The 12,859-nt window shown below is 37.0% G+C and overlaps 1 protein-coding gene across 1 annotated transcript in view; it reads left to right on the forward strand.

Annotated features, from left to right (window-relative positions):
* The window catches only part of LOC144968485 (activating signal cointegrator 1 complex subunit 3-like), a 232,020-nt gene that overhangs the window by 214,257 nt on the left and 4,904 nt on the right, over window positions 1-12,859 (forward strand). Inside the window, exons 36-42 of the mRNA XM_078906909.1 lie at window positions 5,011-5,122; window positions 5,608-5,742; window positions 6,088-6,143; window positions 6,564-6,732; window positions 7,663-7,814; window positions 9,723-9,876; window positions 12,397-12,508. Coding sequence (XP_078763035.1) covers window positions 5,011-5,122; window positions 5,608-5,742; window positions 6,088-6,143; window positions 6,564-6,732; window positions 7,663-7,814; window positions 9,723-9,876; window positions 12,397-12,508 — 890 coding nt within the window. The remainder of the gene's footprint in view (window positions 1-5,010; window positions 5,123-5,607; window positions 5,743-6,087; window positions 6,144-6,563; window positions 6,733-7,662; window positions 7,815-9,722; window positions 9,877-12,396; window positions 12,509-12,859) is intronic.

Below are 12,859 nucleotides of genomic sequence, written 5' to 3' on the forward strand. Positions count from 1 at the left end.
TTTGACGGTCTTTGACACAAAAGAGAGCTGAACAACGCCTACTGAGGATTCAAATGTCATGATATTCCGGCTAGCATAACATGCGGATAGATGTGTTCAGGTTACTGGGAGGTGACTGTAGTTACCTGACCAAGTCAGAGATGTCTATCAAATCTTGTTGACTCTGTGGCATTCCATAGTGTGTACTTCTTGTCTATTAAACGGCAGTGTTGTTGTTTCTTCTCATTGTATCTGATTCTCCGGATAATCTTGAGGGTTTTACTTTCAATCCGGAATCTCAACTTTTGTAGTTTTCTGCTCTAGTCTTCGTCTTATTTGGGTGTGGGTTTGTGTGTGTGTGTGTTTGTGTGTGTATATATATATATATATATATATATATATATATGTGTGTGTGTGTGTGTGTGTGTGTGTGTGTGTGGGTGTGTGTGTAGGGGGGGGGGGGCTGCATTGAGGCTTCCATGACTCGGAAGACTTTCCCGTACTACCACACACTGGAAAAATCTATATTTGAAAATTTGGCCAGAATACTCGTCCTACAAATCTCGATCGATTTAAATGACCCTCATCTTGAGGAGAGTACGTTTTGTTTCTTAATCTAGAGAGAGAGAGAGAGAGAGAGAGAGAGAGAGAGAGAGAGAACTTTGATCAATCACTGTAAAGCGCTTAGAGCCTGTGACAACGGGGTTAAGCGCTATATAAATGCCATTTATTATTATTATTATTATTATTATTGTTAATATTATTATTATTATTATTATTATTATTATTATTATTATTATTATTATTATTATTATTATTATTATTATTATTATTATTATTATTATTATTATTATATTATTATTATTAATTTGATTTTAACTCAATTTTTCATTTATTCATCTGTTTCAACCTTAATTAATATCGATCGCAATTTTGTGTACTACACGTAGACTTAGACCTTGAATTATCATTTATTTATTTATTTATTTATAAAAATCATAAAGACAAGAAAATATACTGAATTATTCAATTTAAAAAATCGTGCTGCCTAATTTACCAATGTTTAGTTTCTAATTTACCCATTTCTATAAATCCTTAAAATGGCAATCCGATCATTTTCATTTGACGAGTGTTTTTAGTTGTACATTATGACAGTAAATTTATATATTACAAGATGTTCAACGGGCGTCATTTTACTTACACAATTGAAAAAAAACAAGTCCTCTTTTAGCCAAGAGAGGTGTTAGTGCCAAATTTGTGTTAAATTGCTTCTTTCCTTTCTTATAATGGAAGTACTCTGACTCGCACTTCTGTATTATTTCGCCACAAGACAGCGTTCAATAGAGAAAAATGTTTTATGTGCATCTTGTAATTTATTTATATATAGTTATGACTAATGACTGACAAGCCTCGCTAGGGCCCAAGTGGCCATTGTTTTGTGTTGACGTATCTTAAGGACGCAGACGTTACACTGTTAAGTGGGTCTCCACTTGGTTTGTGATGGTTTTGGTGTGTACTAGGTTGTATCGCAATGTTAAAAAACCCAGGAAAACGTCCATTTCGTTTAAGCCATTTAAGATTATTTTAGTCTAAAAACGTCAAATGGAAGAGGATTTAAATTGCAATTACCACAATCACAAGGAGCACCAATATTATTGTCATTCATACTGAATACGAATGACGTCATAGCAAAAATGGCCGCCCTTATTGAAAAATGGTCAAAATCAGAAGGTCGATGTGTTATTCGATTCCTGCAGGCAAAAGGAAATGAAGCCACCTGAATTTCACGGTGGTGAGATTCAAGCAGTTCTTGATAAAGATGTCTTAGAGAGATCACGTGTGTATCATTGGTGTGAGCGGGTGGTTGGATGGGAGCATCACCCTTGAATCATATACCTATGATGTTCGCATGGGTGTACGATCCGATAGTGATGTCGTTTCTTCTTCTCTTTACTAGCCTATCCTGCTTCTTTGGTTTGTGATTGTAGTTTTGACAGGGGATATTTTTCTCTCTGTAAATCTTCTGCCTGTTTGTTCTTGGTTATTTATAATTTAGCTTATGATATCTTTAGGTTATTATTTTGATTTACATTTGTACTATTTTTTTGTTAGATTGCTTGTTTTTTTGTTTCAGCGGTCTCTCATATAACCTCAATTGTGTTGGAAGAGACCTAAAGCAACAAACAAAAATATCATTTGTGTGAATTGTTTAGGACTGGCCACACAGATCTAGAAGATAAGCAGGGTTACGGACCCAGATGTTAAGAGTTGGTTTAAGAGGGCGATAACCGCATTGTCATCAGATAAAAGAGTCACATTTGGCCCGTAACATAAAAAGGGACCCGCAGATAGATGACACGAGGCTCACAATGTGTATTAAAATGTAGTGAGCCAAGACAGAGAGAAGGAAAGAGAGAGATGGCCAGATGACGCAACATCCGTAGTGAGCACACCTAGAAATACAGGATGAACATGATGAGGACTAAAACCAAACAAAAGGAATAACACAACGGTGTTAAAAGAAGTTAACATTTCTTACAAACGATACATACTTCCTTTGGATAGGACACTAGCTTCTCACGAAAAAAACAACAAAATAACAAAACAAAACATGATCAATTTGCTTGGGAAGTGAGCGCTTGGCTAAGAAACTCACAACATTGTCATCAGGAAGTATAACGGACCAACACACAAAACTTTGTGTGACCTTTAACGTTTATAGTCTGGTTAATACAGTTTAGTGAGAATTGGATTCAATAGATAGTTCGAAGATGACGTCACTCAGGCCTTTGTTATTGTTTTTGCCATCCGCGTTTGTGAGTTGTTCTCACTAAACTGTATTAACCAGACTATAGATAGAATGCGCTTGGCCAAGGAGTTCACAACATTGCCATCCGGAAGTATAACGGACCAACACACAAACTCTGTGTAACCATGAACTTTTATAGTCTGGTTAATACAGTTTAGTGAGAACAACTCACAAACGCGGATGGCAAAAACAATAACAAAGGCCTGAGTGACGTCATCTGCATACTATCTATAAAAGTTCATGGTTACACAGAGTTTGTGTGTTGGTCCGTTATACTTCCGGATGGCAATGTTGTGAACTCCTTGGCCAAGCGCATTCTATCTATAGTCTGATGTCACGTTCGCCCAGCAACGAGCAACTTGGTTCTAAACAAAGAAAATCAGTACTTTTTATTCTTCATGCTGGCTAGAACTTTTTCACATGTCATGAGATCAGAATGTATAAAAGTCAAAACATGATCAGATCTATAATGATTTTTTCCCCTCTGGATACGATTTTATGCTCGTCGGAGAAATATTTCATAAGGGCGTCCGCCATTGTTCCGATAGTTTAGAGCGAGTTACTAAGTTATCATGCGTCATTACGAGGGAAGTGACGTTACGACTGTTGAAGCGCATTACTCATATAAATGGTTAGCCAAAAAAAAAAAAAACAAAAAACAATAAAAAAACAAAACAAAAAAACAAACATAAAACAAAAAACAAAACCAATAACAAAGACCTGAGTGACGTCAACTTAGTTTTATCTATAGATAGTATGAAGTTGACGTCACACAGGTCTTTGTTATTGGTTTTTGCCATCCGTATAACCGTTCAAAGTTACACACAGTTTTGTGCGATAGTTTGCGGTTGGCTAAGAAGCTCACAACATTTCCATCAGGAAGTATAACGGACCAACACACAAACCTATGTGTAATCTTGAAGGTTTATAGTCTGGTCAATAGATTTTAGTGAGAAGTACTAATAAACACGGATGGCAAAAAGCAATAACAAAGACCTGAGTGATGACAACTTCATACTAATTTTTGAGCAATTGGGGACTCCCCCCCCCCTCTCTCTCTCTCTCTCTCTCTCTCTCTCTCTCTCTCTCTCTCTCTCTCTCTCTCTCTCTCTCTTTCTCTCTCCCTCCCCCCCCCCTCCCTTGGTTTTAACTATTCAATAGACAAAAATACAGAATCATGGCACAGAATTGACTAATTTTCATCACTGAAGTGGCTAGTCAAGGCAAACTTTTCATGACTAATTGACAAGGAAATAACTATTTACTGCTACTTTTATGTTCATATAAGTTGAAAACGTAATGCCTGAAAACTCTTGACTTTTTTCCCCCAATCCGTTTGACATTTTTTTACACATCATTTTATGCAACAACAATCAATCAATCCTGCATGAAATGCGTATAGTTAATTCATATCTATTTCAGTCCTTATTGGCGGGTGGTTGGATGGGAGCATCACCCTTGAATCATATACCTATGATGTTCGCATGGGTGTATGATCCGATAGTGATGTCGTTTCTTCTTAACTAGCCTATCCTGCTTCTTTGGTTTGTGATTGTATTTTTGACAGGGGATATTTTTATTTCTGTAAATCTTCTGCCTGTTTGTTCTTGGTTATTTATAATTTAGCTTATGATATCTTTAGGTTATGATTTTGATTTACATTTGTACTATTTTTGTTAGATTGCTTGTTTTTTTTTGTTTCAGCGGTCTCTCATATAACCTCAATTGTGTTGGAAGAGACCTAAAGCAACAAACAAACAAACAGTCCTTATTAGTCATTAGATTCATAACATCATGCAAACCTTCATCTCGATTTGGCATTCTCAGGTACTCTTAAAAAACACATATATAAAATGTTGGCTGGAAAGCTCGTCCTTGGAATATCGATCGATTTTTTTAAAAAATGACCCTCATCTTGGCAAAAACTCTCAAACCTGAGCGTTGCGAACAAACAACGCGTAAAGGATTGTTTTACAGGAAAGGCTCGCGTGGGCACATTTTGCGCGCTGGGGTTGCATTTACGGGTTTAAAGTATTTTCTTTGACAAACAATTTTGCAACAGACGGTCCTAATTTGGATGAAAACAAAACCTAGACGGAACACGCTGCTTGACATTGCTTACACCTTGATAGTTACTCGATCATTGTGTATTTGATTACTAAGATCGCGATCGGGGCATTTCTTGTAATAATATAAACAAATGTCCTTTCCTCTTGTTCCAGCTTCTACAACTTGGAGGATACGGAGCATGACACCATCAACAAATACCTTAGTGGTCTGGTGGAACGGTCCCTGCTGGAACTGAGGGCATCTCAATGTTTGGACATAGGAGAGGTGGGTGTTGAGTTTGTTAAAATAAGTCTGTAAGGGTGGGGGTGGGGGTGGTGTTAGAGGTGGTCGGGGCACAGGTCGGGGGAAAGATAGGGAGTTTGTGTGTGTGTGTGTGTGTGTGTGTGTGTGTGTGTGTGTCGATTTTGTGAGGAGGATGTTAGATGGAGGGATTGGTGGATAGATAGATAGATAGATAGATAGATAGATAGATAGATAGATAGATAGATAGATAGATAGATAGATAGATAGATAGATAGATAGGTGGATGCAAGCATGGATGGATGGATGAATGCATGCATGGATGAATATGGATAGACGAACGGATAGACAGATGTTTGGAATGCATGGATTGATGACTGGAATGGATGGATTGAGTTATGAAATGGATGGATAGATGGGTTTGTGGTTGGGTGGATAAGCGGCAGAAAGAAAAACATATTGAATGACCTTGCTCAAAATTAGTTTGTGTTTGAACCCACCGTCCACAGGACAATCGCAGCATCATGCCTCTGACCCTGGGTCGCATCGCCTCTTACTACTACCTCAAGCACCTGACAGTGCGCATGTTTTGTGACGCAATGAAGCGTGACCACACCGTGCCCGAGTTGATTGAGATACTCTCGGTAAGTTTGTTTTAGTGTTACGGTTATAGTTTTGTTGATCTCGTCGTCGTCCTTGTCATATATATATATATATATATATATATATATATATATATATAATATATATATATATATATATATATATATACACACACACACATACATACATACAGACACACACACACACACACACACACGAATCGATATATGTACAAATACAATCCATTACAATAATATGCATATATGGCAATATGACATATTTAGCACTGCTTTTAGTCATCAAAAACACGTAATATTTATTTTAAAAATTGAGTCTATTTTACTTCACAATTTGCTCATCCATTAATTATTGGTTCTCATCCACAGAACGCCCACGAGTATGCAGAGTTGCCGGTCCGTCACAACGAAGACCAGGTTAACGGGTAAGGATTTAAATCAAGATTGCATAGTCATTATGATGAGGATCCCATGAGGTTGCCTGCTTGAAACTTTGAGTAGCCTTAGACTAGGTACAGGGACAGGTTGCTGATGACATCCCAATTGTAATGCGTCTCTGATCGGGAAGTGTTGTAGGCATTGAGTTCTAAATCTAAAGGTCCTTTTGTGTTGTGAGACAAGAGCTTCCTTCTCTTGGGCGTGGAAATAACTCAAAACTGTGGCAAGCACCGATAATTTCTAAAACCAACTTAAACTTTATTCTCTCAGCCAGCTTCTTTTCAATTTTCTTAGCCTCTCGTCAATTTCTTTTCGTGAAACTACTCTCTTAATTAATAGTTGTTACATTTTTTTTTCGTTTATAAAAGTTACCGACATTTGAATTTTATATCTCTTCCAATCTCCAGTGACCTTGCCAAGCTAGTTCCGCTTCCGGTGAACGAGTCTTCCCTGGACTCGTCCCACACCAAAACCTTTATCCTGCTTCAGGGCTACTTCTCTCAGGTGACCATGCCCTCGTCTGACTACAAGACAGACACCAAGACGGTCATGGACCAGGCTATCCGAGTGCTCCAGGTAATAATGGGGGATAATCGAGATTTATAATTTTGATAACTAAAACTAAGTCACGTGTCACCTGCAACTTCTACGTATTGTCTTATGTGTGACTAATCGTCACAAATCGGTTTTATGTCTAGCCGACCCCAGATGCCAAAAAGTTATTTTAACTCTCTCCTTTCCTCCTGTTTTCAGGATTATTCCAGGAATGCCATACCTCCGAAAATAATAAGTACAAAACTATACTTTTTTCAATGAGACGAAATTTACAAAACAGCATTAAGCTTTGAATATAAATAACATTTTTATTCAAATTTTATCGTGTACAAAAGAAATCTGAATGAGTAAAATGTTCATTGTATCATAACAAATGGGACGATTTACCTGTATTTGGTAGAGAGGGGGTGAACATTAAAATGACAAGAAATGCCACATTTCAATTTTTGCTACAATAAGCTACTGCATCTTTTTCTTCAATAAAACCTAAACACCTAATCCAAGCTTCATGATTTTAACTATACATTCAACTTAAAGTATCCAAATCATCCCGACATTTTACCGTTTTTAGGCGGCGGTTCACATATTGTGTGAGAGAAATTTTCATATCATTTGTTTCCTTGAATCAAAGTGAAACTTCTGTTTCACTTTTATTGCTTTATTTTTTTTAAAACTTCATATAATTGCCCAGTTCTGTTTATGTCACAAGGGAGAAGGTTTTTGTGGTTATTGTTGTCGCTGCCGTTGTTGCCTAAAAGTTTATTAAAAAATTTGTTTACATCTCACTCTATCCTCTCCATATCTTCATATCATTTCAGGCCAGGAAATGTAAAATCCAAGACATCGCAAGATTATCTCTCCCACCCCTTACACACATACACCTAATGCTACACTGTGTAATATAGTTTAATAATATCTTGATATTTATTTACCTCTCTCATCCTTCAACAGGCCATGCTGGACGTGTCCGCTGACCAGGGCTGGTTGGTGACGTCACTCAACGTCATCACCGTTCTGCAGATGATTGTCCAGGGAAGATGGCACGGGGACCCCACGTTGCTGACTCTGCCTCATGTCCAGTCTTACCACCTAGCTTGTTTCCGGTAGGTTTTTGCTGTAATGACAAGTAATCATCATTGGCTTGTCTGTCTTTACAAACAAGCACATTTTGATTTGATCAATCAATTTTGGCTCGACGATATATACAATCAATTCAGGCTCGTCGGTATATACAACCAAATTTTGATTTGATCAATCAATTTTGGCTCGTCTATATATACAATCAATTTAGACTCGTCGGTTATACAATCAAATTTTGATTTGATCAGTCAATTTTGGCTCGTCTATATATACAATCAATTTAGACTCGTCGGTTATACAATCAAATTTTGATTTGATCAATCAATTTTGGCTCGTCGGTATATACAATCAAATTTTGATTTGATCAATCAATTTTGGCTCGTCGGTATATACAATCAAATTTTTATTTGATCAAACATTCAATTTTAGATTGTCTGTAAAAAAAAAGTCAACTTGTTGACAATTAACTCTAGCATGTTTGCCAACCATTAAAAAATTGCATAATTTAATAGGTATGTACTTTTTCTCTCTCCAAAATAAACAAATTATGAGAAAATTTACAAGAATAGGAACAAATATATTTGAGAAAAAATTGGCCTCTCTATTGAAATTGTTGGGTTTTCTTGTATTTTAACGTATACAAAAGGTGAGTAAATATGTATTTTTGACCATAGAACAGGTCTTAAGTGTCAAGATGTATTCATGCTGTCTTGCTCTTTGTTCATTTGATCCATTCTTTAAGTCATATAAATATGAGAAAAAAAATGGAGTCTTAATATTGTAGCTGATTAGCAACTCAGGTGTAATTTATCAATTCCATCTCATCAGATATTATCTCTTTTTGATGACGATGACGATGATGATGATGATGATGATGATGATGATGATGATGATGATAAGTCGGAAATCCCATTGAAATGTGTCCGCCCTGTTCTTCTATCATCTATTAACGGGATATCCCACTCCAATGGTTGACGAGATAGCGTATGCCACTTTAGAGGACTAGTGAATCATAATCATATTATAGCAATACAGTTTTGGTTCGATCCCCATTAGAGACACATATAACTGAATTTCTAAGCATTTCAGTATGTGACCCATCGCCTCAAAACGGGATAATGCGGAATGTTTTAGATGTTAAAAAAACAAAAAACAAGAACAAATAAAAACACCCCCACCACAAAAACAAACAAACAAACAAACAAGCAAACAAAACAACTGAATTTTTAATAAGGAATATGAGGCGTGGGTTAAGATTTCACGCGTCATTCAGGAGAATAAAGCTCGTTTCTTTAACTGACAAAGATTAAAATTTCACATTTCTGTCCATTTTGACTTTAACAATTTTCACCGTGGTTCAACGCTACATAAAACTGTTTAGAGATGGTGGGATGATTTTTTCTTTTCTTGCATTTTTCTCTCTCTGATTTGTCTGGCACTGTTTCATACACACGTTTTCAAACCTTTTTCTTATTTTCAATTCTGGATTTCGCTTCTAGCATCTAGTTCTCCCCGACATGATATATCGTATTAAACGTAGTGGGTGAGAAATGATAATATTTGAAAATCGTTTCCAAGGGACTTAGCTTATTACCTTGACATAGACGAGAGCTTTGGGGACAGAGTTTTCAAGTCCAAGCTAGTCGAATCGGAACAATTTACCATAGTATTAAAAAATCAGAGGACTTTTAAAAAATACAATTATAACTATAGATGGAACGAAATTGACGTTACTAAGCTCTTTTTTTATTGTGTTTAGCCAGCCATTTTAATGATTACTTCTCACTAAATTCTATCAATCAGACCATAGACGTTAGTTTAAGGTTACACATAGTCTTGTGTCTTGATACATGATATCCAGCTGTCGGATGTTGTGAGTATTTTAACCAAACGCATAGCATCAATACCGGTTTTTATTTGTTTCACTCCAGTCACCCACCATCCACAAGCAAGGAGAATAGTCGGGGTGGTCGTGGTGGTGCCCCCATCACCACACTCCCCGAGTTGATGGCCGTTTGTAACGGACGCATGGATGCGTTGACGACAATGCTGGACGGTGAAATGGATGCTAAGAGTATTGATGAGGTAAGTCTTCAGCTTTTATAATGAGTATTATCCATTTTTACAAAAAGGGAGGGGGGTGGGGGGTGGGAGTAGCTGAGGGGTTATGGCAATGCACTGTAATCTCGAATATCCTGGGTTTGAGCCCTATTTCAGGTACTTTCGTTTCTTTTTCCTTGGGCAAGATTATTAACCCCCGGTTTGCTCACTTTGAATATCATGGGTGGTTCCTGTTGACATCAGACGTTTATTTGTTGAATGGAATATCTGTATTCCTTCATGGAATTCCTCGACGACGACATATTGCGATGTTGCGCGGAAGGGCTTAATGAGAGAGAGAAAGAGAGAGAGGGAGAGAGAGAGAGAGAGAGAGAGAGAGAGAGAGAGAGAGAGAGAGAGAGAGAGAGAGAGAGAGAGAGATATTATTCACTAAATTATTATTCATTTTACACCTGAGTACGGTTAGGGAATGTGAGAAAAAATCTTTTTCCAAACCAAACATTCGACTTTGCACCGATCACATTGGGTCTTCACCCAGGGACCTACAGGTCTAAAGGCAATTGTCATACCACAAGACCACAAAGCGAACAGATACATGTCTTGTGTTGGAATTAGCGGGGAATATAATCTGTTTCTTTAAAGTGAGTGGAGCAAGCACTTAGAATGATTATAACAAGAAAGAAGTGAGTAGAAAAGTGCCAATCTGTTTCTGCGTACAGGATGTTTTTGGAAAGTGGTGCAAACACTACTCTTGTTTCGGTGTCTTCGGACAATAATGCACAGTTACCATCTTCCGTTTTTTCTTTCTCTCTCGAGATTTTTCCATTGATAAGATGTTGCGGAATAGATGGTACAAATCAGAAATACTGAACGACATAAAGATTGCATAAATATTTAACTAGCTAGCGATATCAAACCCGAATATAAAGTGGAAAATGTAAACAAGGGAAATAATCGAATATGCCAAAGGTTACAGCATTTACGTGATTATTTCCCCGCGACCACGTTGTTGACCCTGTGATATTTGGCCAATCATCTCTAGGTGGGTATTATGTCTCTGTGATTTAAGGGCTTAAGATTGTGACTCACTGTTTCAAAGGAATGAAATAGGTGCTGGGAATTGAATTTGTTGACACAAAAAATGAAACTTAGGGTAAAATTCTATTGCTTATGTTGTGACAGCACCAAATCATGAACACATTCTGACCACTCTGAGCGCATTCAGCATGGAGTAGCGCTTGCCGCCAGCATGATGGCACTGGCTGCCCGAACGAAAAGGAAGAAGAAGAAAAAGGAGGAAGAAGAGGAGGAGGAGGAGGAGGAGGAGGAGGAGGAGAAGAAGAAGAAGAAGAAGAAGAAGAAGAAGAAGAAGAAGAAGAAGAAGAAGAAGAAAGAAGAAGAGAAGAAGAAGAAGAAGAAGAGAAGAAGAAGAAGAAGAAGAAGAAGAAAGAAGAAAGAAGAAGAAGAAGAAGAAGAAGAAGAAGAAGAAGAGAGAGGAGGAAGGAGGGAGGAAGAGGAGGAGGAGGAGGAAAAATAGAAGGAGGAGGAGGAACAAGAGGAGGAGGAGGAGGAGAATTTTTATATATTACAAGGAAAACCCACACAAAAACAAACAAACAAACAAAAAAAAAAACACACGCACAACCTCGTATTTCTTATAATTTCCTTTCTAAATTCATTTTTCTAGGACATAATACCGCATTGATACAGTGAGTCACAATTAAATTTAGAGTCAAAAGCAGGAAACGTGGGTTGTTGAATTTTTAATTTGGGACGATTGACGTAGATTCCTAATGTATCTAATGAAAATATGTCACAATCTTTCGATCACTTTTCACGTCTTAATTCATATTTTGACACTTAATTCATCTTTTGACAAATGTTTCACCACAATTTCATACCATTTTGAGATGATGGGTTATGTATTAATATCCTCATGTTTCCTTATCTTACTTTTAGTAATTTTAAAAATTAGACTTCCGAAGCTGGGTTGACGAAATTAATTTGGAGGTGTAGCCTTACGTTACTACTACTGCTACTACTACTACTACTACTACTACTACTACTACTACTACTACTACTACTACTACTACTACTACTACTACTACTACTACTGCTACTACTGCTGCTGCTGCTGCTGCTGCTGCTGCTACTACTACTACTACTACTACTACTACTGCTATTGCTAATACCACCAATTAGACACTGATTAAGAGCGGTGTATGCCTTCATGAAATAACATGCAAATGTTGCTGCTTGAAGCTCGGAAGAAATAAATAACGATAGTCAAAAAGAATGGAAGCTTTAATTTAATAAACAAAGACAAACAATCAATCTCAGTTCTCATTTGCTTTTAGTGTTCATTCATCGTGTTTTGTTGACAAAGGGGCAACCCGAAACATCCAGATTTTCTGTCCATTAATTAAATTGACACTTCTATTCCATAATTTGACTATTGAAATAGCAGTAGGACTTGTAATTTTTTAAAAAGAAAAAATAGCAAGTTGGGATGCAGTTCTCATTAGTCTTCACAATTTATTTCAGATTTACCAAGTGTTGAGTCGCATGCCACAGATAGAGGTGAACATTGAACTCAAAGGATGGATGTATGGAGAGAGTGGGGAAATTACCAGACCTGTCAATATCAGACACAGAGGTGAGGGAATTCAGCCATAGTAACCGTAACCCATTAACTTGTCATGAGCAAGCCCTCGAGCCAAAATTTGCGTTAAATTACTGGTGATGATTTTTATATGGCATAAAGTTAGATGATGTTTGGGATGATAGAAGTAGTTGTTAAGACAATTTTTTTTTCGATATAGAATGTCTCAACTTTTCAAAAACAAATAAATTATAGACGGAATGAAATTGACACACTCAGCTCTTTGCTATTGCTTTTAGACAACTATTTTGGTTATTGATTCTCACTAAATTATATCAATCAGACTACAATTGGTCAAGGTTACACACAGTTCTGTGTGTTGGTACGTTATATTCGGCTGGTGGA

The sequence above is a fragment of the Berghia stephanieae genome, chromosome 3 (genome assembly GCF_034508935.2).
Source record: "Berghia stephanieae isolate SIO BIC M18660-M18661 chromosome 3, UCSD_Bste_1.3, whole genome shotgun sequence".
NCBI classification, from domain to species: Eukaryota; Metazoa; Mollusca; class Gastropoda; order Nudibranchia; family Aeolidiidae; genus Berghia; species Berghia stephanieae.